Here is a 23,698-nt window from a genome sequence, read left to right as displayed (position 1 = left end):
CGTTTTAGCCGCAACCTCCGGTCAGAGCTCTATTTAGTGCGAGAGAAATGCTACGGAGCCCAAATGTGACACGCAAATTGTTCTGTGCCATACGCTACGATCCGTCCAATAGGAGAAACGTGGCAATGGGCTCCTCTTGGTATCAGTTTTGCATTTTCTAGCTGAATTTAAATTTCCAAAGTCCACCCTACCGTTGACTGGCCGTATCCGAATACGTAACCGTCGGATCGGAGGCTCACCGGTATAGACCAACTGATCCGGTGTAACGGCGCACGGACTTTCCCTCCGGACGAGGTCCCGTTAAGATGTCTCGCAGCCTTGCAGCTAATTGCCTAATCTCGTAACTTGCGAGACAATCTCTCTGATCATCGGGTAGTTTAACAGTTCTGATCATTTTCCCTTGGCAGATATTACACCACAAAACTGCTCCGCGAGACACTGGATTACTTCTGCCAGCGCCGACAAAAGGACGACCGTGGTCAGGCGTCAGCTTACCCGCGGGGGAGGTTAGCCCGCTACGTGTAGCACATGGACGTAAGGGGCCAAAATCTTGGCGGAAAGGAACAGGCGACGTCGTTAAGCCACGTGTACGTCTCTCAACGTCGAAGCCGCACCGAGGAGAGTCTTGGTGGACACGTGTACGGAGAATCCAGAACACAAGAGGTAACGTCGCTTGTCGGGCCGGCCGGCCCAACCAAATATGCCCACTGGCGCTCTTCCAATCTGACCATCATCATTGAATAAAAGGACCACCGACCCATTCTTTTCCATTTTCCCCAACTCCACCCGGGTGAGTTCTCTCATTTCTCTTTCTTTTTTCTTGGAGTCTAAGCCAAGGCGGGGAGGGAGATAAAGGGGAAGGAGAGGGAATGGAGTTCTACGAGGAGCTACTCTTGACGGCGGTGGTTTCCATCCTCCTCGCCTTCCTGATCGGGAAGCTCGCCGCCCTCGGAGGCACCGAGGGCGATCTCGGCCGCGACGTTCCGGCGGATGCGGCGGCGCTCCCGGCGGCGATCGGTCGCGGAGGAGAGGTCTTCATCGAGGAGAGGCGGGAGAGTGTGGGGGAGAGTGGTGGCTTGGGTGTAGAAAAGGTCGATGATGGTTGCGGAAGTGAAGCGGTTCTTGGATCGGAGGGAATGGAGGCTAGCGAGGTAGAAGAAGAAGGGGAGCGATTGGAAAGAGAGCGATTGTTGGAATATATATTGGAGAAGGCCCAGGAGGTAAGAACCCGTGAGTTCGATCAAGAGGAGGAGAATATAGTAGAAGAAACTTTTGCTAAAGAGGAAATCGTGAAGACTGTTGATGACTTAGTGAAAGAAGGAGACGGATTTCCCAAGGATAAAGTTGGTGTGGAGAAAGTTATGCAATTGGATGAAGGACATGAGGGGACGGGAGAAGAGAAGAGGGGGATTGAGGAGAAGTGGGGATCGTTACTCTATGGGGAGGATGATTGGGAGGGGATCGAGAAGAGCGAACTGGAGAAGCTTTATGGTGTGGCGGCAGCATATGCCGATAGTAAGGATGGTAAGGAAGCGGTGTCGAGGCTGAGTAGTGATGTACAAATGCAGTTGTATGGGCTTCAGAAGGTTGCAACTGAGGGGCCCTGCTATGAGCCGCAGCCGATGGCTTTGAAGGTTACTGCTCGCTCCAAATGGTACTGCTGATCTCTTTTGTCTCGGCCGATAAGTTGCTTGTTGTTGTTTTTTTCAAATGTTCTGCTTCGCATAGTTATTTGCATAGGAAACTGCGCTGATATTACTAGTTGTGGCCATATTTGATGCTTGTAAGCTATCTGTTTTAATAACGTTTGGTGGTGGTAGGAAGATGTCAGTTTAAACATTCAGAATAGAGAAGGTAGAAATTTCATTTGCAAAGCTGGACATCGGCCTGTTATTACTAGATTCAGAGTGGAATGTGCTTCTTGAGAACTCGTCAAAGAATTGATTACTTGCTAAAGCTAAGGGAAGTGATTAACGAGAGCATCAGGATGTGAAAAGCATAACAATAGAAGAACCAGTAAGGTTGGAAGTACTGACACCATGGAAAACTAGGATTTAGGGACCTCACCTTTTGGACCTCTGGAACATCTCTTCCAACTTGTATTCATTTAGAGTCTCCATTTGTATTTAGAGGGCAGTGCTCTGGCAGACTGGCTTCCTAATCCAAGAGCCACTCTCTATGTGCAGTGATTTTGGACTAGTAATTTGCTGACTCGCTCCATCTTGCTTTTGCTGATGGGCATGTTTGTATTTATAAGAGGATAGAAGTGTAATCCCTCTCTTGGTTACCCCCCCAAAAGGGGAACATTGTAGAAGAGATGTGACATTAAAAGACATGATGCAAAGTTTGTAAAGTTAGTCTCTGAAGACAAAAGAGAGTGACTGTTAAAATTCTGCTAGATGCTTCCTTCACTATGAACTGGGTAGGTGATAAGCTATTCCAGTTTGCTGTACAAGATGATCCTTATGGCCTTTATTTATCTTACTCTGCTAACTTGCATTTGTTATTCTACTATAAAATGCTCCCCTCTTTGAAGTTCTGATTAGTTTGATTACTTCTTTTTATAAAATAATCTGGCACTCTTAAATCTTCCAGCCTGAATAAAGGTATTCTGCATTGTGCAAGTGCTATGATTTCAATCTTATTTTCCCAACTCATAGCCTCTCTAATTTGAGGTTAACAACAACATTAAACTTCCTTCAGCTAGAAAATTTAGAGACTATAGGACGAGCATCCTTTGGAGGTTTTTATTGACCAAAAAAGAAAAAGAAAAAAAAAAGAAAAAAAGACTCTTGATTATGTAGAATTTGGTATGTGGTTCATTTGATAGTTTTGATAATGGGGTTCAGAGCTGCTATGTATGAGTAACAGAGGATGTCATCTATGTTTTGCCAGGTCTGCTTGGCAAGGACTGGGGACTATGATTCCGGAGGTGGCTATGGAACAATATGTAAACCTTCTGTCTGAAAAGATTCCTGGCTGGAGGGGAGAAAAAACCCAAGTAAGTCTCATGTTTGGAAGTAAGGAAACATTTGCTTTATTTTGTAATTCTTTATATGGAAGAGCAGACATTGAATAACATATGCTTTTTCCACAATACTTGCTAGGATGAAGCCAAACATAATGATGGCACTGATTCTCCCATGGCGTTGGGATCTGGAAAAGGAACACCTGATTCAAACTCGTCTTTGTTTTACCAACCAAGTTCTCTAACTGAAAGGTAATCATTACAATTTAATATCTATAATTTTGGGCAGTAAATATTGAGGGATTCTGGATCCCCAGCTTTTACTTGGCTTCACTCATTGTTACTTGGTTACTGCAATTGCCTACAGATTATCAGAAGATTCTTCTTGCACTCAAGGTGACGATGTGGGTGGTCCGAAACCTTTGAAGCAAGGTATGCCCGTGACATAACTGCTCTTTAGTATCAACTAGTCTTCTAATCATGTGATGGTCTCTTGGGAAAAAAGACTAAGTGATGTTTCTCTAAGCAAACGTGATATTTCACCATATTTTTGATAAAGATTATCCAGCACAAGTCAAAACTGGAATGTGTTAACATTGGTAAATTGCCAGGTCATTATTTATTGTAGAGCACCAGGATAAGTATGCTGCACTCTATATCCATCCTGCCATTATCTTGTTCTAGATGGCATGTAGTGCATAGTTGTGCAGTCATAAGCTAACTAATTAGTAAGCTAAGTTATTGGTTAGTCATATGAAATTTGTAAACTGCATGGATACAAAGCTGGGTACATTATTTAACAAATTACTCTAGATAGGAGAAAGAAACAGAGTTCATATTTTAATTATTGATTACTTGCTGGTTATTGAGTTCTATTGTTTACTAAAGAATCTAGGGATATGTAATTGAAGGCTATCTGCATGACATCTCAAGAAAACATCCTTTACTTGGACTTTCTCTTTGATTTCCTTGGAGCATAATGGATAAATAAATAGTAACTTTCATACTTTACACATTTCTTCTAACACTATTATATGATTTTGGGGTTGTTGTGTGAAAGGCACTTAGTCAGTGGAGACTTGGGGGACTTGACATGCAAACAAGGGAACGCTTGAGGTGGATAGTGGACTTGAAGGCCTTTTTATTAATATTATTATTATTATTATTTGGTAGGTTCTTTTTATTGGTTGTTAATGGCTAACTTGAATTTAGGGTGACATTTTAGTGAGAAATTTTCAATGCAGCTTCTTGTAGTCTAGTATATTTTGGTGCTCTGTCTATTTTATATTTTATTAGTAGATATATTATGATATTTCACTCCATAACATCGGCGTTAATAGGTGGAATTATATGATTGGCTTATCCACATTTCTTTTGACTGAGATTTATGGATAAAGTCCTCAATCACATTTAGAAATTTTTAGCTATTTCACGGTAGAAGGTACCACGGCATATGTCATTGCCACAATATGATCATTTTTGTCATCTTGGACTTATGATTACAAAAGTTGATTTATTCAGACATATAATTGAATCAAGGTATTTCATTGAGGTTGAGAGATGTTTTTGGGATATTGTGATGTCTACACAGGGCTTTAAAGCTTGAACAAAAAGTTTATAAGGCAATCGTTTGTTGAGTAATTGGCCTCATTTTTCATGAGAATTTTCGCTGCAGAAATGATGTTGGGGAAGACCAAGTCTTCTGTTCGAAAATAATTAATACTAATTGATTCAGAGTTTTGATTCCTGCCATTTTGATAAGCTATCATCAAACAAAGTGAACCTAATGACCTGGCTTAGCATTGAGGGTCCTCCCTGATGCATGACTAGTATCTTTATGTTGACCTTCATTTGAAACAAGAGTAGGCTTGTGAGAGATGAAATGTATATCTGTTATTTGCAATACTAGCAAACATAAAGGATAACATATTCTGCTGATTATATATGTTTTTTGCTATACTCTTTTCTTTTTGCTAGACAGATTATATATGTTACAAGATCTGAGCGGGAGGTAACTAGCCACCATATGAAGATTTTTTAGTCTATTGGTTGGCTTATAGTGTAGATCATCTCTCTAGATTCTTATTGCGGATTTGCTTCTAGTGGCTTCTGCCATTCGAAGGACAGAATTTTATTTATTTGATGTTGGTGCAACAACTCTGTCACCTACACTAGGCACCATTTAACTTATTTTCTGGTGGCTCCCATCTATTATGTGGAGATTAGTGTTTTTCTGGTTTAGAGTAAGTTGATGCTAGTTTACAACTAGTTGTCTTCCCATCATTTAACTTCTCCAAGAAAATATTGTTGGGGCAGCTGCTGCATATGTAGGTCATATGGAGCACCCCGAAAAATTTCGGAGTTGCCCTTGGATGATGGTTTCTCAGACCCTTGCATTCTGTCTTCATACGATTTTCTTTGAAGCCAAGATCAGACTGCAGATTTTAATGTCTTTAAATTGATCAAAAAGAGACACCTAGATAACACTAGCCTACAGGATCTTCCCATAAGCTACATTGATTCCTATTTCATTCTTCCTAAGCCTATAGAAATGCTCCCTCAACCTTGCAAGTCATATTTTTAACAATGTAAGCCATATACGTTTTCCTCTTTCACTGCAACGACCCACAACCTCCACATATAAGTAAACCTTTTGGCTTACACTGACCAGTCGCTATACCTTTTGCTACAAGTTGAAGAACAATTTTAGTTAGCTTTTAGGTGCAGAATTTTGCCTGCAATGGACCCATTTATGATCAGGTCAGGTTTGCCTAGGTCCATATATCAATGTTGAAAGTTTTACGTTATAGTTTTTTAATATTAATTTGTTTATTAGAAAACAAGCTAAAACTGACTGAAAAAAAATCAGTTCTTGTTTTAGAAGTTGCGAAAATTCCCTTACAGATGTGGTAAAAAATGTTAGGCTTGTTTTCAGGTATATAAAGACATCATGGTGTAGGTATAGTTGATCAATTTTCATTTACTTTCTTCTTGAGCAATAACATGCTCTAATTTCTCAGTTAAAATGTCATACATTGTACTAGCTCCACATAGGCACAAACTTTAAAACTTATATTGATCTACATCTCGGGGAAGTCCTTTTGGAATGCTGCTGTCAAAAAGAGGTTGGTTACAAAATGTGAAATATTTTTTATTATCTTGTCCATTCCTGTTGACGATACAATTCCTTTGGTGTAAGCCATTTCGAAAACTTTTCCATTTTTATAATTAATTATTATAAAGCAAGCAAATTGTTCTTTTCAATAAATTTATTGATATTTTCTTAGGTACTTGATGCATCCACGGAAATAAGTCCTTAAGAAAAATTTATAACCTTTCTGATCTCATTAGTTGGGGTTGACCTCATGAAAGTTCCACAACCCAATTTATGAAGTTTGCAGCTTTTTTCTTTTCCTTCTTTCCCCTTTAGTAATTACAGGAGATGCCACCTTTCCATGTTTGGAAACAGAACCTCACCCTACGTCCCATGGGCAGTTTGCAGCTCTGTTAATGCATGTCTTTTCAAACCTTCTCATGACTCGAAGCTTTCTTTGGCATCTCCTTGTCCGGATAAACCTGAGTTCACTCCTCATGAGGCCTCGATTGGTAGTTTCGGATGCGACAATACCATCATAGTTAATTATCCCATCATTTGGTCCCATAAAAGAGAAAGTAGCAATGCCAATCATTTCCAACAAATGCTTTTGCTAGTATTTACATCTCTAGGACAGTCACATGCGTATTTGAAGTTCTCTTAACATCATAGTAAGTTATCCCATCATTTGGTCATATAAAGGAGAAAGTAGCAATGCCAGTCATTTCCAACCTACTCTTTTGTTAGTAATTATGACAGTCACATGCTTATTTGAAGGTTTTTTCTTAACATTTAGGGAATGCTATATTGCTTAAAAAGTACTTTTTGTGACTGTAAAGCAGAAAAGCACTTCCAAAAGATAAGTATTTGTAACATTGTATAAAAGTTTCTACAAGAAGAAAGAGTCAAAAAATGCCTTTAGGAGAAGCTAGAACGCGTCTCCTCATTTTATTAAGCAGAAGCAATACCAACAGGCCTGAGAGCCATGCAGCATTTTGTAGCTTGTATAATAATGCTATCGGTTTTGTCAATACAGTATGTGATGATCACAGTGCTTTGTTGTGTTCAATGTTTAAGTGCTGCAGGGAGATTGCTTCTAGAAGCTTTTGACAACTGCTGTATTGGACTGCTGATATCGACAATCATTAACCATATGAAACCTGACATACAAGTTTCCGGCACTAGAAGGGTAGATGCATAGGTGACTTGCTTTGGAATGAGTTCCTCAACTGCCCAAAAATCTCATTTTTTGGCTTCAATCCTAAAGGGGTTGAAATCGAACATCATTGGATTAATGGCAGAATCTAGGTAAGGCCCACCTATCTAGATTCAGTCTGATGAGATTTATCTCAAACTCAACCTTACCTGGGACTTCACCAAACCCAACCTGACTTGATCTCACTTAGTCTACCGAACTTGACACAATCCAACTTTTCAGACCCAAATTATACCCCAAAAAAGTTAGCCAATCCTATTCTAGGTAAGGCTCAAGGAGTTGAAATTGCACTTCATTTGGATTAACGGTTGAATCCAGGTAAGGCTTACCAATCTTGATTCAGTCTCTTGAGATTTGCTCAGCTCAACTGAATCTTTCATCCACTTGACTGAACCCAGCCCAACCTGACTTGATCCAACTTAATTTGCTGAACCTTGTCCGATCCAACCTTTCAAACCAAAGTTCAACCAGAATTGAGTTAACCAATCCTAGACCTAACCCAGTGTAAATTTGATGCGCAACTTCAAACAAACCACCATAGTTACTGAAATTACAGTTTGGTTTGAACTAATTTCATTGAAAAACAATGCATTGGAGCTGCAGTTTGTGCAATTGCATAGTCAGTGTCATACATCTACTGATTCCTACAGTAACGCTAAAAATTAAGGCCCTTAGTCCCATCACGTAGATGTCTATAATAGTGTATATCCATTATTTCACTGTCTTGTTGGAAGTTTCCCTATATGTGGAATTATGACGAGATGAAGGTAAAGACAAATGGTTTCCCACTGCAACCATCCTGTTTATGTAAACATCTGGCACGATCATTCATATCTTGTCCTCAAAAGATTTTTCTACAGATTAATGGGAGAACTGACTATGTACTTAAATATTATCGTTCAGTGGGTTGTGTAGGTCATACTTGTGACTATTGCCAACTTGCTGATCAGAATTGAGCTTGGGTGATTGGCGCATACTTTGGTAATTGACAAAGGACTTTCTACATAGTAATGATAGACCTGACTGCCAAGTAAAGGATTTGTAGATCATGCCTTGTGATGATGACTCTCTAATCAGGCTGCTCCCAAGAACAATATAAATGTATCCATGTGTAGACTATATTTGTGCATCCTCTCTCTCTCTCTCTCTATGTGCATGTACTCATATGCATCATAATCATTCCATTCACCTGAGGTGAATAGTTTGTCATACATGCAACTGGTTGTAATTTTAACTTTTTGATAAGCTTAGGGCCTATTTGGTATTGTTGTTGTTTTTCTTTTGTTAGTCGAGACATTTTACAACTAATTTCAAATTTTATTGAATTTGTATCTGCATTTTAAACTCTCTTTTTGGCTTCCTTTTGAACCAATCAATTTTACATGCCTATGCTTCATCCTATGTGGTGAGACTAGGTGTCCTTTTTTTTTTTTTTTTTGGTACAACAGCTCACACGCAACGTGTGTGAATGCTTCATCCTATGTGGTGAGACCAGCTCCAATTTTCATTTTTGGTACCCATTCAAGTTTTTTTTTAATCTGTCATAATACTTGATCTAAATTCTTGTTTGTGGTGTTTTATGAGCTCTGCATTCAGGTGTCAAGTCCATGTTTAATGGCCAATACTGAATTGTGCTTTTACTGGAGAAAATCATGTGCTTCATGCTTCTTCTTCCCCCCTCCAAGTTCAATTTTCTTCTATAAGTCTTGCTTCTGTTTTTTCTATTGTAGCATCTTCCTTGACCTGGTCTACCTTTCTTATAGGTCTGACGAAGACATTCCTTTTCAACCTGCTCTCTCCAACCAGAGTGACATTCGTGAGTTTCTATTGATGAGCCAGGCTAATGATATATCTGAGGACCCAAATGGCTCTAATTGTGACTATTTTCTCTGAAGACGTGGCTGAAGGCTGATCATGTGTTCTTTTATGTCCTCAATTTGACGGTTAGTCTCCCCTTAAAAGCTTGTGTGGTGTGTAAGACTGTATATATGTACATAGTTCATGTTCATAAGGTATGGATATTACAAGTTATATGTATGCTTGGTGCTGTTTTTTAATCAGTAATATATTCCTGGTGATTCCTGCATGGTACTAAAAGTTGTTTTGATAAAGTGAAGTGCCGCCCTGTTCAAATGTGATCTTTTTTTGTATGCCTGCTTGATGTGCAGACATGTCCTGTACTTTGGTAACAAAAGCAAGATCGCATGCTTCTGTATGTTTTAGGTCCAAAGCTGCTAAAATCTTGTGGTAATGACCAAAAGGGAAAGCAGAAGCTTTTTGTGTGAAACGAGATAAGATATTGGACTGCTTTTAAATGTAAAATAAAAATAAATAAATTCAAAGCTCCCTTTTTTTGGGGTAAGTAGATATCCCTTCTTTGAGTTGTTTCTTTTTTTTTTTGAGTTGTTTTTGAGTTGTTCTCTTGTTGCAATATTAGCAGTTTTAATGGTATATTACAGCTTAATTGTAGCTTGCATCGTTATGCCGCAAAATATTTAGTATATTAAACATATGAATTTATGAAATACTAAGAGTGTTACACATTCTGGTTACGTACAAGTCTCATGATGATCATCATGCTATTATTTGCAGGCTGTTGTTTTTTAGAGAATGATTTTTATTACATAATAACATATCTAAAGAAAATATTTAATGAATAAACCATTCTTCAGCAGACATTTTAGAGTTTATTTATAAAGCAAATTTGTTAGGGACATACCCACACACTTAAAATCATTATAAAAACAATTTAGTTTTTGGATAAGACCATTTAGCCCTCTTATTTTTATCATTATTCGACAAATATGATGCCGCAAGTAGCAACCTTTAAACATGGATTTAACTTCTGTAGAATGCTAACAAATTATTGTTCAATGTTCTGAATTCTGTTTTAAAGAGTGTCTTTGGCAAATATTGACTCTCTTTAGAATGCTGACAAACTGTTGCTCAGTGTTAAAAATCTTTTTCAAGCTTCAATTTTTGCCTCTGCCATATTTGAATGCCTCTGCCAACGCTGGGTGTTTAGGCTTAGCCTATGATGGACAATGGACAACAAAATAACGTCATAGCTACTCATCAAACTTTAAGTTCAAGTACATTGACTTTTGGTGATTTTACTAAATTTTTGCCTAGATGTTTTTGGTTCAAAGGTGCATGTTGGGTCTGTTTAGATGCTCTGTTAGGCTTCGATGCGATTTCTCCTAGCATATGCAGGGGCTGTTGAGGATAAATTGTTGGGATTTTAGTAGCAGGTGCTGCATCTGCTTTAGAATTTCCCTAAGAACTTGTCCTCATACCTGCTTGCTGCTTCTTATTATTATTTTTGGAGATGCAATTTTCTACATGCACACCCGATTCTGGGAACTAAGGTTTGATGTCCAAATAAGTATCCATCGACTTCTCTGTTTACATATTAGTACTTGCTATGGAGAAATTTCTTGTGAAAACGAGAGGCTGCTGATAACTTAAAAGAGTCCTAAAATTCGCAAATATCATGTGAAAAAGATGTCCTAACAGATCACAAGAGGCTGCTGATAACTCCAATCGCCAAACTAGCGTAACAAAAGCTAATAAAAAACTAATTATTTCATTCCTAAAGCCGACAACTTGGACTAGGTGAAATCAACAGCTTCTTTTGATGCCTCGAACTTTTCCACATATCTCAGGCCAGCAGAGAATCATCGTGGATTAAGAAATGCAGGCAACCTTTAGCAAAAAAAAAAAAGAAATGCAGGCAACCAAATAGGCCAATTTTATACAAGGAACCGGTCCAATGCAGTCAGGAAGCACCAGGAGGCAGAGGTGCGAATTAGAATTGTATATTCCACAATGATAAGCACTCGAGTTGGAGAGTATGCCTGAACTTGCGTATTTTTGTCAGCATTTTCTTCAGATAAACTACACTCAGGTGATGCAAAAGGGGGTTCGAAGTCCACCTTTTCTGATAGTGTATGAAGTGCATGGAGTGGATAAGAGAATAAATTATAGCAAAAGTAAATATATGGAAACTATGGAAGAAAATAATGACATAAGCAAGGGTAGCTGCAAGCTGTGGCTCATAGCTTCTAGCTTCATTGCAATTATGCGAGAAGGTCGGATGGAGATCTTCAGCGACAACATCTTCCGGTTGCTCGCACAAGAAAGCACAAGACAGCATGGAAAAGTTACAGTGGGATTGCATCTCAGACAAAAATCTGCGTCCTTGGACTAGAAAGGCTGCAACCAAGCCTAAAAAATTGCATCCTCACTCTTAGATTGCTCGACTTGATCCTAGTATACTAAATAGTAGAGAATCAAGGCAATCGGCAAGTTTAACATCCAAAAATTTCGTTTATTGTTGTTTTAGATCCAGTGTATTAGGTGGATATTGCATTCAAGGCAGGCAGAGCCATCATCACAAAGAAAATAAGTTATACCCATGACATTCAAACAAATGAGTGATCTTCATATTAGAATCCATCAGTTAATCAGTACAGGTTACCTTTACCATTTGTACTCCAGATTCAGAGTGGAAGCCTAAATCACCAAAATCACTTGCCACTTTCCTTTGCTCGGCGAAACTGCATCTTTCCTTCAAGGAGTGAACGTTGTTCACACTTCTCCGAAAATACAATGGCTGCTGCTATCCTCCATCGCGTGTCTAGGAATCAACATATCCAACCAAAAAAGGAACAGCGATTGAAGAATTACGTACTTGCAAAGCCTAAGGCCTATTTGAAAGAGTTTTTAGAGGGTCAAAAAGTACATTTAGATTAAAAAAAATATATTTGGTGAAAATTTTAGAAAGCTGTTTTAATTTTGGGAGAACTCTATTTTAGAGCTTTCTAAAAAAAATATTTTGAGCTTTGTTGGAAAGCTATTTTTCTTTTTGACCAACATACACGCATTTAAAAAACCCTTTTCTCTTCCAAATCCTCCATCCCACTGCCTCTTACTCTCCCACCCATCCCCCTCCCTCCCCCTCTTCAATGCCACCCTCAAAGCCCTCTCCCTCTCTCCCGCCGCCGCTCCGACACCCTCTGCCTCTTCTCCCTCTTTCTTTCTCTCAATTCTTCACTCTATAAAATTAAGAAAAGAAATTAAATTAAAAGAAGGAAGGGAGGAGGGGGGAAAGAAATGGGGCTCTCGAACCGACTCCACGACGCCTCAAGCAACTCCATCCCAATCCTCCTCATCGTGGCGGCCGCCGGGTGGGTCTCCTACCTCTGCTTCTTCTTCTTCTACCGCCTCCATTCCTTCGGCCTCCTATGCCTCCACTCCTCCTCCGCCGCGGCCGACGATCCCCTCTTCTCCGCTGGCGGGTTCGGCCTCACCGGACTCATCGTCGTGGCCTCCTCTGGACGCCCTTTTGCCTACAAGGCCTTGCCATCGACAACCGCGGAGGGGGAATGAGAGCAGGGAGAGGTTAGGGTTGGAGGATCGAGGGGAGAGCAGGAAGAGGGAGGCGGCGTTGGTGGCGAAGGGATCGAGGAGAATGGAGGCGGGCTAGGGGAGTCCGACGGGGAGGTGGCGGAATTCGGCGAGATGGCTGGTGTCGGGTTTGGAAAGAAGCTTCAGGAAGGAAGAGGAAGAAAGAAGGGTAGGAAAAAAAAAGGAAAAGGAGTAAAAAAATAAAAGAAAAATAAATAAATAAATAAATAAATAAATATTAGTAATTATTTAACCAATTTTATTATCGAGCTAGAAAATTTGTTAAAGAAATAAATGGTCATCAGAAGAAAGAAAAATTAATTTACGCTAATAATTATAATATTTTATATTTTTATTATTGTATTATACTATAAATATAATATTATATTATATTATAACATAATATATTAATATATTAGGTTAAATAATTTAATATCATATTAAATTATTATGTTATAGTATATAATATTATATTACTATATTATAATAATATTATATTATATTACAGTAATGTTATACTGTATTATATATTTATGTATTAATACATATTATATTTTATTATGCTTTGTTGTATAATATTATGCAATATCCTTTATGATAATTTTGTTATACAAAAATATTTTCTCAGTTTATTTATCAAACACATGTTAAAGTATCACAACACTTTAAAAATTTAGTTACCAAACAGCAAACAACTTTTTATAAAAGCTCTACTTCAGAAAGCTCTACTTTCTAATAGCTCTACTTCCAAAAGCTCTACTGCTAACAGCTCCTCCAAACAGGACCTAAGTCAGCTCTTACTGGTCGTCGCCCAGCTGCCTGTCTTCCTCGATTTCTTGCCGTCGTGAATCTCCAAGTATACCTTCCTTGTTCGGAATGCCAATAACACATCCAATCCAAACCCAATGAGGCATGCAAAGGCCATGATCAGAAACACAAGCCTGTAACAATGGGCACCGACACACATGTTGCCACCTCCAGCCGTGTTGGTTGCCTGGGAGTCGTAGAGAAGCCCAGCGAGGAGGCCAGAGAAGAGGAAGGAGCCGAGGGGAAGGTTTAAGATGAGCATGTTGTAGATGAGGCCATAATACTTGAGGCCAAAGAGCTCAGAGGCAGTAGGGACTGTGATGGCGATGCGGACGCCGTAGCATATCCCGACCACAATGGAGCCAATGTAGAGGAATCCCGGCAAGGCCAAGGCCATGACCACGTAACCAGCTGCCATTAGAACCTGCGAGGCTGCGTTCCATAGAGGTCTTGGCGTTGCAGTTTTCCTGCAAAGTATTAAAACTGGTGAGGCTCGAAGAACAAAGCCTGACATGGGCCAGGATAAACGTTACTGATTTCATGGAGACTATTAAATGAAGCCATGGTACTGATTTTCTGGACTGAGATTCAAATTTCAAAACCTACTGAAATTTATGGAGGTGATGGTGGATGAACCACCGAGAGTTAAAAGGGAATATAAGACTTTCTTTGGGGAGTTTGGCCGCTTTCTGGTGAACCACCGAGAGTTGAAAGCTGTAGTGATAGCAGATGTTAGATTGTTTAATACTACAGTTTTTATGGCAAAATTGTATGTTGATAGCTTCTTATATTATCCTGGAGAAATTCTTTTTGATAATTATTAGATGGCTTTCTGACTCAACATTTTTCGAGATTAGTATTCATTCTTTAAGATAGAATTGTTGAAAAATGAAAACAATTCTATGGTCTTAGAAAAGCTGATAGTGCTGCAGACTATCAACATTTTTTTACTCTAGATTGTTTTCAATAATTCGATTTACCCAAAAAAAGTCAAGCCAAATTATCCATCACCATCTGTGTATTGATGAATGATAAATAATAAAACAAAGAAGTTATAGAAAGCGAAATCCACGTACAAATATGCCCTATTCTTTTTTTATTCAAAAAAAAGACAGCCCTGCTTTGTTTAAGCTGACTTTACTAAAGGTGGGAGAATAAAATCACCTTGGAGAGAATCCAAGCCTACCCACTAACCACATTATAATGCAAGTCTCTGCCAACCCTCTCACTTTTTAACAGTCATTAATAACAATGAAGCTCTTGGACTGTAACCATTCCTTATGATTTTTCACCAAAAAAAAAAAGCATTCCTCATTATTGTTCCAAAAAAAATGGATAACAAGCTGGAACCATGTGATCATAATTAAATTCCTTGTCAGCGACCCAGTGCTTTCTTCCCTGCAAAAGCCTTTTAAAAGGCCTTTTCAGTTTCTCCTTTTTTTTCTGTTAAAAATTGTGCCTATCTATTTTTTTCAGAAAAAAAAAAAACAATCCTTGTATGTGTGTGTATATATATGTTTGTATATGTATATGTGTGTGTGTACATCATATATTATTGTTTTGATGCGCTATAGTTATTTTTCTTTCTATATATACAATATTATCGTGATACAGAAAAAAAAATATTGAAACTTTGATGTTACTTTTTCTTTTTCTTTTTCTTTTCACGAGATTGTTATGTTATTAAATCCTTTTGTACTCATTTTCCCGACTATTAATATAGAACAACATAAACTTATATAAAATGATGTTAGTAGCGTAGAATACATGGGCTTCCCAACGTAACATCAAATACGAATCAAGGAAGTCATCAAGTAGGATAGCGTGAACATACCAATTAACTTGTAAATCTGATAGAGATCTTTTTTTTTTTGTTCTTGTTTTCACTACCCTATAACATTGTTTCTTTCTAAACCTTTCTCTGACTTGGAACAAACAGCTGTCTTCTGAGAACAATCTACCATTCTAGGTCATTTTCGGTAAGACTATTTCTCCGCTGCAACCTTCCTCCCACGAGCACATCAACCCTTTTGGTTTGAACATAGGATCAAACATAATTGGGGTCCGAACTACGCTATGCGTTTAATACAAAAAAAAAATAAAGCCTATGGAAAGCTGCATGATGACAAAAAGAGAGTGCTTCCATGTGTTGCACTGAAACAAGGACCTAAAAAAAGAGCATCTTCTCTTAGGTTTCTTTCTCCTGTGCTCGCCGCCTTAGAGGAGAAAATTAGCAAAATGAAAAAAGATCGAGAGACAAAGAGCAGCATCTTATTCTCGAGAACTTCAGGATCGGAGAAGCATTCAAAACAAGCAACACCTTCATTTCATTGGCAGAAGAAGAAACGATCCAATCCATCCGGAGCTTCGGGGCTAAGTTTTGTTTCCATCTAACATTTCCATCTAATTTTAGCTGATAGGGATGTTAGCTTTTATTATCATATATTTTATTAGAAGTAAAGTAGAAAGCATTTCTCCTACTAATTGATTAATATAAATATTAAAAAAACAAATTATAATACGACGTAGGATGGCGACACGATCTACTTGTCTACTATATTTTTCCATCCGTCACAAAACAGTGGATGGTTGGATCACGAAATCCTCACACGGTTTAATATTTTTAATTAAATACATAAAATAAATAGATCCCTGCACCGGGAGCGCCCTTCCCCGAGTAATTCCTTTCCGTTGTCTTCCCTCAAGGGGCCAATTTCACCCCTTGTTATTAGCCTATCATTCGACCAAAATTAATTTCTTTGAGTTCAGAAGTGCAACTTTTGTATAGTAAAATTTTAGCCACCACATTATTTACTTTAGAGATAGACAGCTCCCATCTATCTCAAAAAATTTCTACACATCTTTCAATACATTACATGATGCATTAGAGATTTAACTCACCAAATTATTCATAATAGTACCGTGCTCTCCAATGGATCTCTTTTTAATTCTTTTTACTCCATCAATCTTTCCATGCACCAAATTATAAGAGCTTTAAGAACCAAAGGTTAATGTGAAGTACTAATTAAAATCACTATCTCTCGACTCTTTCTCTCTCTTAGTTATTATTTATTATATTTTATCTAGTTTGGTAATTATATAAGAAAGAAAGATTAAAATAAGTAGGAATAAGTGTTTTTTTTTTTTTTGGGGGGGGGGGGGGGGGGGGGGTAAGGAATTAACAACTGATAATAAATGGGGATTTATGAAAGAATACGCACTTGAGGAAGTACTCGGAGATGGACCCGGATCCGATCCGGCCGAAGAAGCCCCAGATGCTGATCATCGACACGAATATTGAGACATCCCTGTACCCCATCGCCAAACCCATCTGCCCCATATTATTCATCACCGTTAGTCCCGTCCCCACCCCGCACAAAAACGAAAGGAAAAGAATCCAAAAATCCACCGTCTTCGCCGCCTCCCATATCGTGTGATCCTCCCCGATCGCCGGCCCCCTCTTCCCCTCCCCCTTCTCCTCCGCCACGTCTGGCGGCGCCACCGCCGCCGGTTCTACCTTCACCTCCTCGACCAGGAGAGGTTGTTTGATTTCACTCTCCACGTCCGGACTCTTGGATCTGGCCTTGAAGGCTGCGTGCATCGGGACTGCCGCCGGGGCAGCGAGAAGGACGAGTAGGACGGCCACGAAGGCGCGGGACACTGCGGCGCCGTGGTCGCCGGTGAGGTCGTAGGCGAGGAGGCAGACCGCGATGACCACCGCCATCGCGTTGATCGCCCCGAAGTACTTGGTCGCGGTCTCGTCCTCCGCCGCTGCGGCGCCGGCGGGGGACTCGCGGAGGAAGAACATGGCGGCGATGCAGACGGTGGCGGGGACGACGGCGAGCATGAGGAGGAAGGCAGCCGGGTCGTTGCCGAAGAGGGCGGAGAAGAGCTCGGTGAAGATGGCGGTGCTCAGACCCACGTAGCCCTTCAAGATCCCCGACACCGGCCCTTGACTCCGCCGGAAATTTCTCATGCAGATGACCAGAACCGCCGTGTTCATCCACGTCGTACTGTTACCGCCCAGGCACAGTAGCAGACCCATCTGCCCCCAAAAAATTACCCACGCCAACCGCTCGGTAAAATTTCTGAAAGAAATAACGACAGGAAGAGCGGTAATTAGCTACCTGCCAGTAGGGGAGAGGGGGGATAGACCGGCGGACGACGAGCCACTGGGCGCCGTAGCCGATGAGGCCTTCGAGGGAGCCGATGAGGAGGATGAGGGGGGTGGAGAGGCGGTCGGAGGCGAGACCGGCAAGGAGGCCGAAGGCCTTGCCGACGTCCTTCGCCAGCGAGAGATTGTTGAGCTCCAGCTGGGTGAGCCCCATCAGCGACTTCAGCGCTCCGGAGTAATTGGAGAAAGTGTAATTGTTCCCGGAGATGCACTGCACCCAAACCGCCGTCACAAATCCCACCCATCTCCCCACTTCCGTCCCCCTCTTCCCCCGGACCTCCATATCCCTCTTCCTCGCTTCTTCCTCTAAGACTACGAGTCTTGAAGGCAGGGTTTAAGAGCTGAGAGGTGAGAGAGGTACTAGGGGGTGGTTGGGGGATACTTAGAGGCTATACTGCTTCTAGGATCGTGACATACGATGCATATTATATGTCAAAATAATAGTCATGGATTCAAGGAAGGAGGTGGGAGGAAGAAACAAAGCCGGGGGACCATGGCGACACAAACGGCTTGCAAATTTTTAAATTATGGAAGAATGGCAGGGAAAACAATGTTTGGACTTGTCAATAGTTCGACTTATATTACTATTTTAGAAGAACAAGTGGGAGGCGTCTAGGATTTCCTTGTCTTTGCTCTGACGGAATTGTTTCTTCCTACGCTTTGACGGCATTGTTGCTTCCTAACAAGCGTGGGTTTATGGCTAGAGGGCTAACCGTGTATGATACGAGGTTAGAGGGTGGGAAAGGAACTTAGGAAGGACGAGAAGTATCAGTGCCTGTATAACAATTTAGAATCTCATTCAATAAGACAAATAGTCATAAGTACTATAATCGATCCATAGTCAGCCTCAAAAAATAGTATCTTCTATTATTTGTCATAATCCAAGATCTCATTCAAAATAGCTGATGAAGGACAATTAGGAAAGAAGAAAGAAGAATAGAAGAAGAGAATAAGAAGAAGAATCAGACTTCTCACCTAAATAAGGAGGCTATTAATCTTAAACAAGCGCATGGACCCATATATATAGGATCAAGAAATAACAAAAAGACCCCTACAAAAAAAATAATCCCATATAAGTCCTAAAATAACAATATGCAAACAAGCCCATAAAATAAAATAAAATAACATAAAATTAATACAAAATAAAATCAAGCTGACTGAACTGGCTGGATCTGCTGAACTGGCTAGGCCGTATGTCGACCGTAGACTTGAGTGATGGCTGACCTGGCACTGGTGTCCGTACCAATTCTCTCCGAGTGGAAAGAAGTCGATCTCGACGAAAGCGGCTCGGTGTAGCTCCGATAGTACTCCAACAAATCCGGATCAATCTGCTGTAGCTCCTCGCATGGGATCCAAGTGTAGCCGGACTTTGGTCGTCCTCGCCAACAAACCAGAGAACGTTGGATGCCTTCATTACTGGTAAAAACTATTTTCTCGGCTAAAATAGAATCAATATACTCTTTTTGTGCTCGATAGAGGAGAAAAGAAAATGAAGATGGCATGGAATCAGTAATAGAATAAGCATCGGGCTCAGGAGAGGGTTCAGCAAAAGAGTCACCAGGGATTGTAACCAAATCTTCAATATTAAAAATAAAGCTACTACCAAAATTAAATGGAAATTCAATGGCATAAGCGTCAGTGCCATCATTGTGCAACATCCTGAATGGTTCAACACTAAGAGACTGCAATTCCTTAAATAAGGATCATTACGTAACCCCAAGTTTGAAATTCTTTGGTATGCTTGTGGGAGTCAGCTTGCACCTTAGATTGAGTAGTACGTGCATGAATGTCCTTTGACCTTAGACTCATCTATTAGGCCACAATAGACCATTGGGGCAAATCTTGTTTATCTTGGAGGGGGTGCTTGTGATTGAATCATTAGAGATGGCACTTGAGTTCATACAGAATCTATAGCTGTAATATCAGTTTCCTCCTCCTCCTCTTCACAATCAAAGTGATAAGATTACTCTCTTTTTTTTGTACAACGTCAGCTCACACACTACGAATGTGAATGCGGCCAACAAAATTAGAAAGCAGAAGGCTACATAAAGGCCCTGGCACAGACCCACTGTCTACTCAGACGAAACCACCGAAGTGGTGGGTCGCATAGGAAGCCATCTAGTTAGCAGCCCCATTTGTCTTCAGGTAGACGTGTGAGGCATGGTGGGAGTCGCACTCCTCCAGCAATCAGCAGCCCCGTTTGCCTCCCTGTAAACATGTAATTTCTTTAGAATCTTGAAAAGTTTCTTTACATGTTGTTCTTGGTCTTTGATTTGCTCCATCCTAGAACTTGATTTCAAAAATTTAGTGTTCATCCCTATTTAAGATATTATTCCATGAATCCTCGGTCCATCCATTCTCTGCTCGATATCTTGAGATGTTATGCTGACATAACAAGGATCCAAATGTGCCTTATGCACACCATCCAATGAGTTCTGTTCTTCACAATTCTTCTTGCTCTTTTATTGTGAGCATATTATATATGTTAATGTATTTATCTGGTCAATTGGATTCATGATGCAGAAGGCCTGAGTCTCTAATAGATCTAGATAAAGAGGCACTTCTCCACGTATCTGACCTCCTTGGCAGCAATGCTGTGGCGTTGGCTTTCAATGGCAAAAAGATTAAATGCATGTACCAGGCTCATTGTAAATTTGAACAAACCACAGGACATCACTATGCAGCTAAGTATACCAAATGGCAAACCATCAATTAAATACAAATGGAGGTAAAGAGACACTACTCTACCCTGCATATTTGCCCTCCTTGGCAGCAGTTAATTTAATGCTATGATGATGGCAATCTGAGGAGCAACATCAGTGCAAAGATCGACTCATCAAAAAAAAAAAAAAAAAAAACACATGATACAGAATCTTGCACCAAACCTCATCACCAACATTGGTTAAAACAAAAAAAAAAGAAAATAAAATAAAATAAAGGCCAAATGAGAAGTATGGGATGAGGTCAGGCTGAAGTGGAGGAGAAATGGAGAATCCCACGAATTCACCTGTCGAAAGCTTTCATTGGTTATGGCAATATGAGAGAGAATACTCCAGTTTAAGCCTGATAAAAATGTTTTTTTCTTTTTGACGAAACAAAAAGATGAAATTAGGGTTTTGGAAAAACCGGCTAACAGGTGGAGATGCGGGGTATCGAACCCCGTACCTCTCGCATGCTAAGCGAGCGCTCTACCATCTGAGCTACATCCCCGTTAATTCTAATAAGACAATTACTTTTATCTACAGTAAAACTTCAGGCATTCTAAGCTTTAGATCTTTTAAATTCCTCTATATTTATTTTCACGTATCTTCTAAACTGGTGGCTCTGTCGTTCAGCACGTTATCAAATGAGAAGCGTTCATTCTCATCTTTCAACTCTACCTTTGCTTTCATGCTCACCTAGTAGCCAGATGGATCAATCTTAATCTTGCTATAAGGTAGGTTTCAAGTGTAGTGCTTTGAATACCTTGTATGTATACTATCAGCAAATACCTGGCCTTTAGCGTTCATTCCCAGCTTCACTAGCGCAATATTAGAGCAGTAGATCATCCACAGCCCAGATTATATATCAACTTGCTTTTGATGAGTGATGACACTCATCATTCCTTTGTCATTACCATCAATAAGTGAAATTTGGGAATAAGATGCGCAGTGCACAAAAGTTCGTGTATAAGAGAATTGATGCACCGTCGAGATATCATCCTTCTCCTTTTGATAATCTTGTTATTCACAGGAAATTCCAATCAAACCCGAGTCATATATCCAGGAAAATGTTCAATCAATGCTTGTAAATCCAAAAGACCATCTGATCTTTCCTCCTCTGAAATATTTGTGCAATTCTATCTCCACTTTCTCCATAATATATGTATATATGTATGTATGTATATTTATGTATGTACTTCTACTTGTTGATCCAATCCACCTTTAGCTTTTAGCCTCAAGTTCCAGTGCCTTCCATAGCTACCAAAAATTGAACTTTGAAATTTACATCACAATTATTTCATAACTTAAATGACACTCTGATTGTATTATATCTAGCACCACTTCAATTCTTTGCTCACAGCACCAAGTCACCATGACAACCAGGAACTGATGCAGTACATAAAGATCACATGCATGAAAGACGAGTCCCATGTACCGACTCATGTGATACTTTCCTTAATGCACTTGATGCTAGATAGCTTGTTTGGTGAGTGCATCAAACTGTAAATACCTTCATGATAATAGCCTTTGCACCATTAAGTCACTGTTGCAGGCTTCCATCCCAGTTACTTTTACATGCATCTAAATTTCTACATGGCCCTTGACATGGCTGATTCAAAAGTACAGGGAATGATGATCTAGTTGATGCCCAGTGTCAAGAAGTGGTGTCAATTAGCGAATAGTGGGAGATGGAAATTGAATCATGTGAAATATAGAAATCAATTAAAGTTGCAGATCCCACCATGCTGCACTGGACAAGATGTTCACCTCCTTTCAGACTTTTCCATCTTGTGTAGCTTTGTAGCTTTTACTCTAAATTTTCATCAGGTCATGGAGGTTTTGATTCTATCAACCGGCCTAGGGACCTAAAAGATGTCTCTGAAATGATAGCAAACAGGATCTAGAGTATTTCCAAGTTAATAAAAAGTAATAATTAATCATTGACCTCTCATAGACATTTAGATCGATGTATTACTATTTTTAAGATGAAAAAGAAGACCTAACTGGATCTTTCTTATTGCTACATCTGTAGCAGTCTGTATGGTAACAGTATAGACAGAAACAGGTGAAAGCTTCAAATCAGCAGTGAGACATCCGAGACATTTCTTTGTAAAAAGTCTGGAGCTACATAAACTGGGCAAGCAAATGTGTCTTTCCATGGCCAAAGGCTGCTTCCGTTTCTTCTTCTTCTTCTACGAGGAGGCTTCTTTTTTTTCCCAGTCTTCTTTGATTGAAGAGCGAGTCTTCTATGGACGGAGGCCTAACTGCTGTTTCCTTTGGAAAAAGTAACGATATCCAAAGACTTCCCAGACGCTTAAGCAAATTTCCTGTACATCCACTTATTGATAAACCCTTTACTCCTAAATAACTCCGACAACAATAACTGATAAAAACACCTGAACACTATATCCAGAACCCTGTCTTTGTTCTTTTCCAATGCCAAAATTGACTTGCCTGCAACTTTGTAGTCATGCTGTAACTTGACACATGATGGATCGTCTAGTTTCTTCCAAGCATAGGAATCCAGATCCTGTGGCACAAACACCAATGGATCAGCAGCCAAAGCTGCCTGCTTCAGATAACTGTTCTGGAGAGCACATTTCAACTGCATGTCTCCCGGTTAATTTATCCATCCAGCAGCTTGTTGGCTGCCCATCATCAAGTCAAGTGATAATATGCAAATAGTTATATGCACAAGAATTTGAATTTCTTTCAAATCAGGAGACACAGGATTCAGGCCTCTTAAAGTTCTACCATTCTAATACAACAATTTTCGGTAATAACTAATGATCACAACTCATAAACCATCAAACAAGATTTCGGAGGGATGTACGGAATTAGATCCAAGATTTTCCAAGTTCTGTGTGATTTGATACTTCTCGCCGAATTTGTCCATGGTTTAGTTCTTGAATGGAGAACTATGAGCGGATTGTATCCATTGGGCAAATATGAGTTCGATCAAGATTTGTTTTTCGGGAGTACCAAAAGCGATGAGTCTCTGTCGCCCTTTGCTCTTTTGGAATTTACCGGTTTAGTTAAAAACCTTCCCATCCCCATGAAGCTGAGTCTGAGAAGCTTCTGTCCAAGAACCAATCTCGAAAGCAATGGTCCATGGGATGTCGCTAAGAGCAGACAAATCAAGAAGCAAAACAGAATTCAATATTACTATTATAAACAATGGAAGTTGGTTGCTTTCAGACCCCAAGCATTATATAAACCATCTTCTTCACTGGTCATAAGTCTTTCTTAGGTTGTTGGAGCAAGCTGAAGTGTCTAATAGGATAACACATGGCGCTTCCCAATCAACAGCATCACCATTATATATGAC

The 23,698-nt window shown here is 39.8% G+C and overlaps 2 protein-coding genes and 1 non-coding gene across 4 annotated transcripts; 1 reads left to right on the top strand and 2 right to left on the bottom strand.

Annotated features, from left to right (window-relative positions):
• The first annotated feature begins 767 nt into the window (after positions 1 to 767).
• LOC103706333 (acyl-CoA-binding domain-containing protein 5-like) lies at positions 768 to 9,389 on the top strand. Of its 2 annotated transcripts, none has more exons than XM_026804384.2 (5): positions 768 to 1,654; positions 2,896 to 3,001; positions 3,108 to 3,220; positions 3,336 to 3,400; positions 4,029 to 7,810. In XM_026804384.2, the coding sequence occupies exons 1-5, from the start codon at positions 870 to 872 to the stop codon at positions 4,034 to 4,036; spliced, it is 1,077 nt and encodes a 358-aa protein (XP_026660185.1). In that variant the 5' UTR covers positions 768 to 869; the 3' UTR covers positions 4,037 to 7,810. The 2 variants fall into 2 exon arrangements, with proteins under 2 accessions (XP_026660185.1, XP_008788613.1); XM_008790391.4 differs by lacking the exon at positions 4,029 to 7,810 and adding an exon at positions 9,042 to 9,389 and having other exon boundaries at positions 769 to 1,654.
• Positions 9,390 to 13,412: 4,023 nt separating this feature from the next.
• Positions 13,413 to 18,650, bottom strand: LOC103720474 (protein NUCLEAR FUSION DEFECTIVE 4-like). The gene is made up of 3 exons (XM_039118014.1): positions 17,622 to 18,650; positions 16,716 to 17,539; positions 13,413 to 13,961 (listed from the first exon to the last, which is right to left on the bottom strand). The coding sequence occupies exons 1-3, from the start codon at positions 17,949 to 17,951 to the stop codon at positions 13,478 to 13,480; spliced, it is 1,638 nt and encodes a 545-aa protein (XP_038973942.1). The 5' UTR covers positions 17,952 to 18,650; the 3' UTR covers positions 13,413 to 13,477.
• A 2,155-nt stretch (positions 18,651 to 20,805) lies between these two features.
• On the bottom strand, positions 20,806 to 20,878 carry TRNAA-AGC. Its single transcript has one exon. It is a non-coding gene; the product is annotated as a tRNA-Ala (tRNA).
• Positions 20,879 to 23,698: the final 2,820 nt, after the last annotated feature.

This window comes from Phoenix dactylifera, unplaced genomic scaffold, assembly GCF_009389715.1.
Source record: "Phoenix dactylifera cultivar Barhee BC4 unplaced genomic scaffold, palm_55x_up_171113_PBpolish2nd_filt_p 000298F, whole genome shotgun sequence".
In the NCBI taxonomy this organism is placed as follows: Eukaryota; Viridiplantae; Streptophyta; class Magnoliopsida; order Arecales; family Arecaceae; genus Phoenix; species Phoenix dactylifera.
This window is presented reverse-complemented; position numbering and strand designations above follow the sequence as displayed.

Excerpts from the sequence above, each read along its gene's own strand:
- LOC103706333 (XM_008790391.4), top strand. The coding sequence starts at position 870 with ATGGAGTTCTACGAGGAGCTACTCTTGACGGCGGTGGTTTCCATCCTC. Across the intron at positions 1,655-2,895 it reads GTTACTGCTCGCTCCAAATG|GTCTGCTTGGCAAGGACTGG; the intron begins GTACTGCTGATC and ends ATGTTTTGCCAG. Across the intron at positions 3,221-3,335 it reads CCAAGTTCTCTAACTGAAAG|ATTATCAGAAGATTCTTCTT; the intron begins GTAATCATTACA and ends AATTGCCTACAG.
- LOC103720474 (XM_039118014.1), bottom strand. The coding sequence starts at position 17,951 with ATGGAGGTCCGGGGGAAGAGGGGGACGGAAGTGGGGAGATGGGTGGGA. Across the intron at positions 17,540-17,621 it reads CCCCTCTCCCCTACTGGCAG|ATGGGTCTGCTACTGTGCCT; the intron begins GTAGCTAATTAC and ends TTTTGGGGGCAG. Across the intron at positions 13,962-16,715 it reads ATCTCCGAGTACTTCCTCAA|GAAAACTGCAACGCCAAGAC; the intron begins GTGCGTATTCTT and ends AATACTTTGCAG.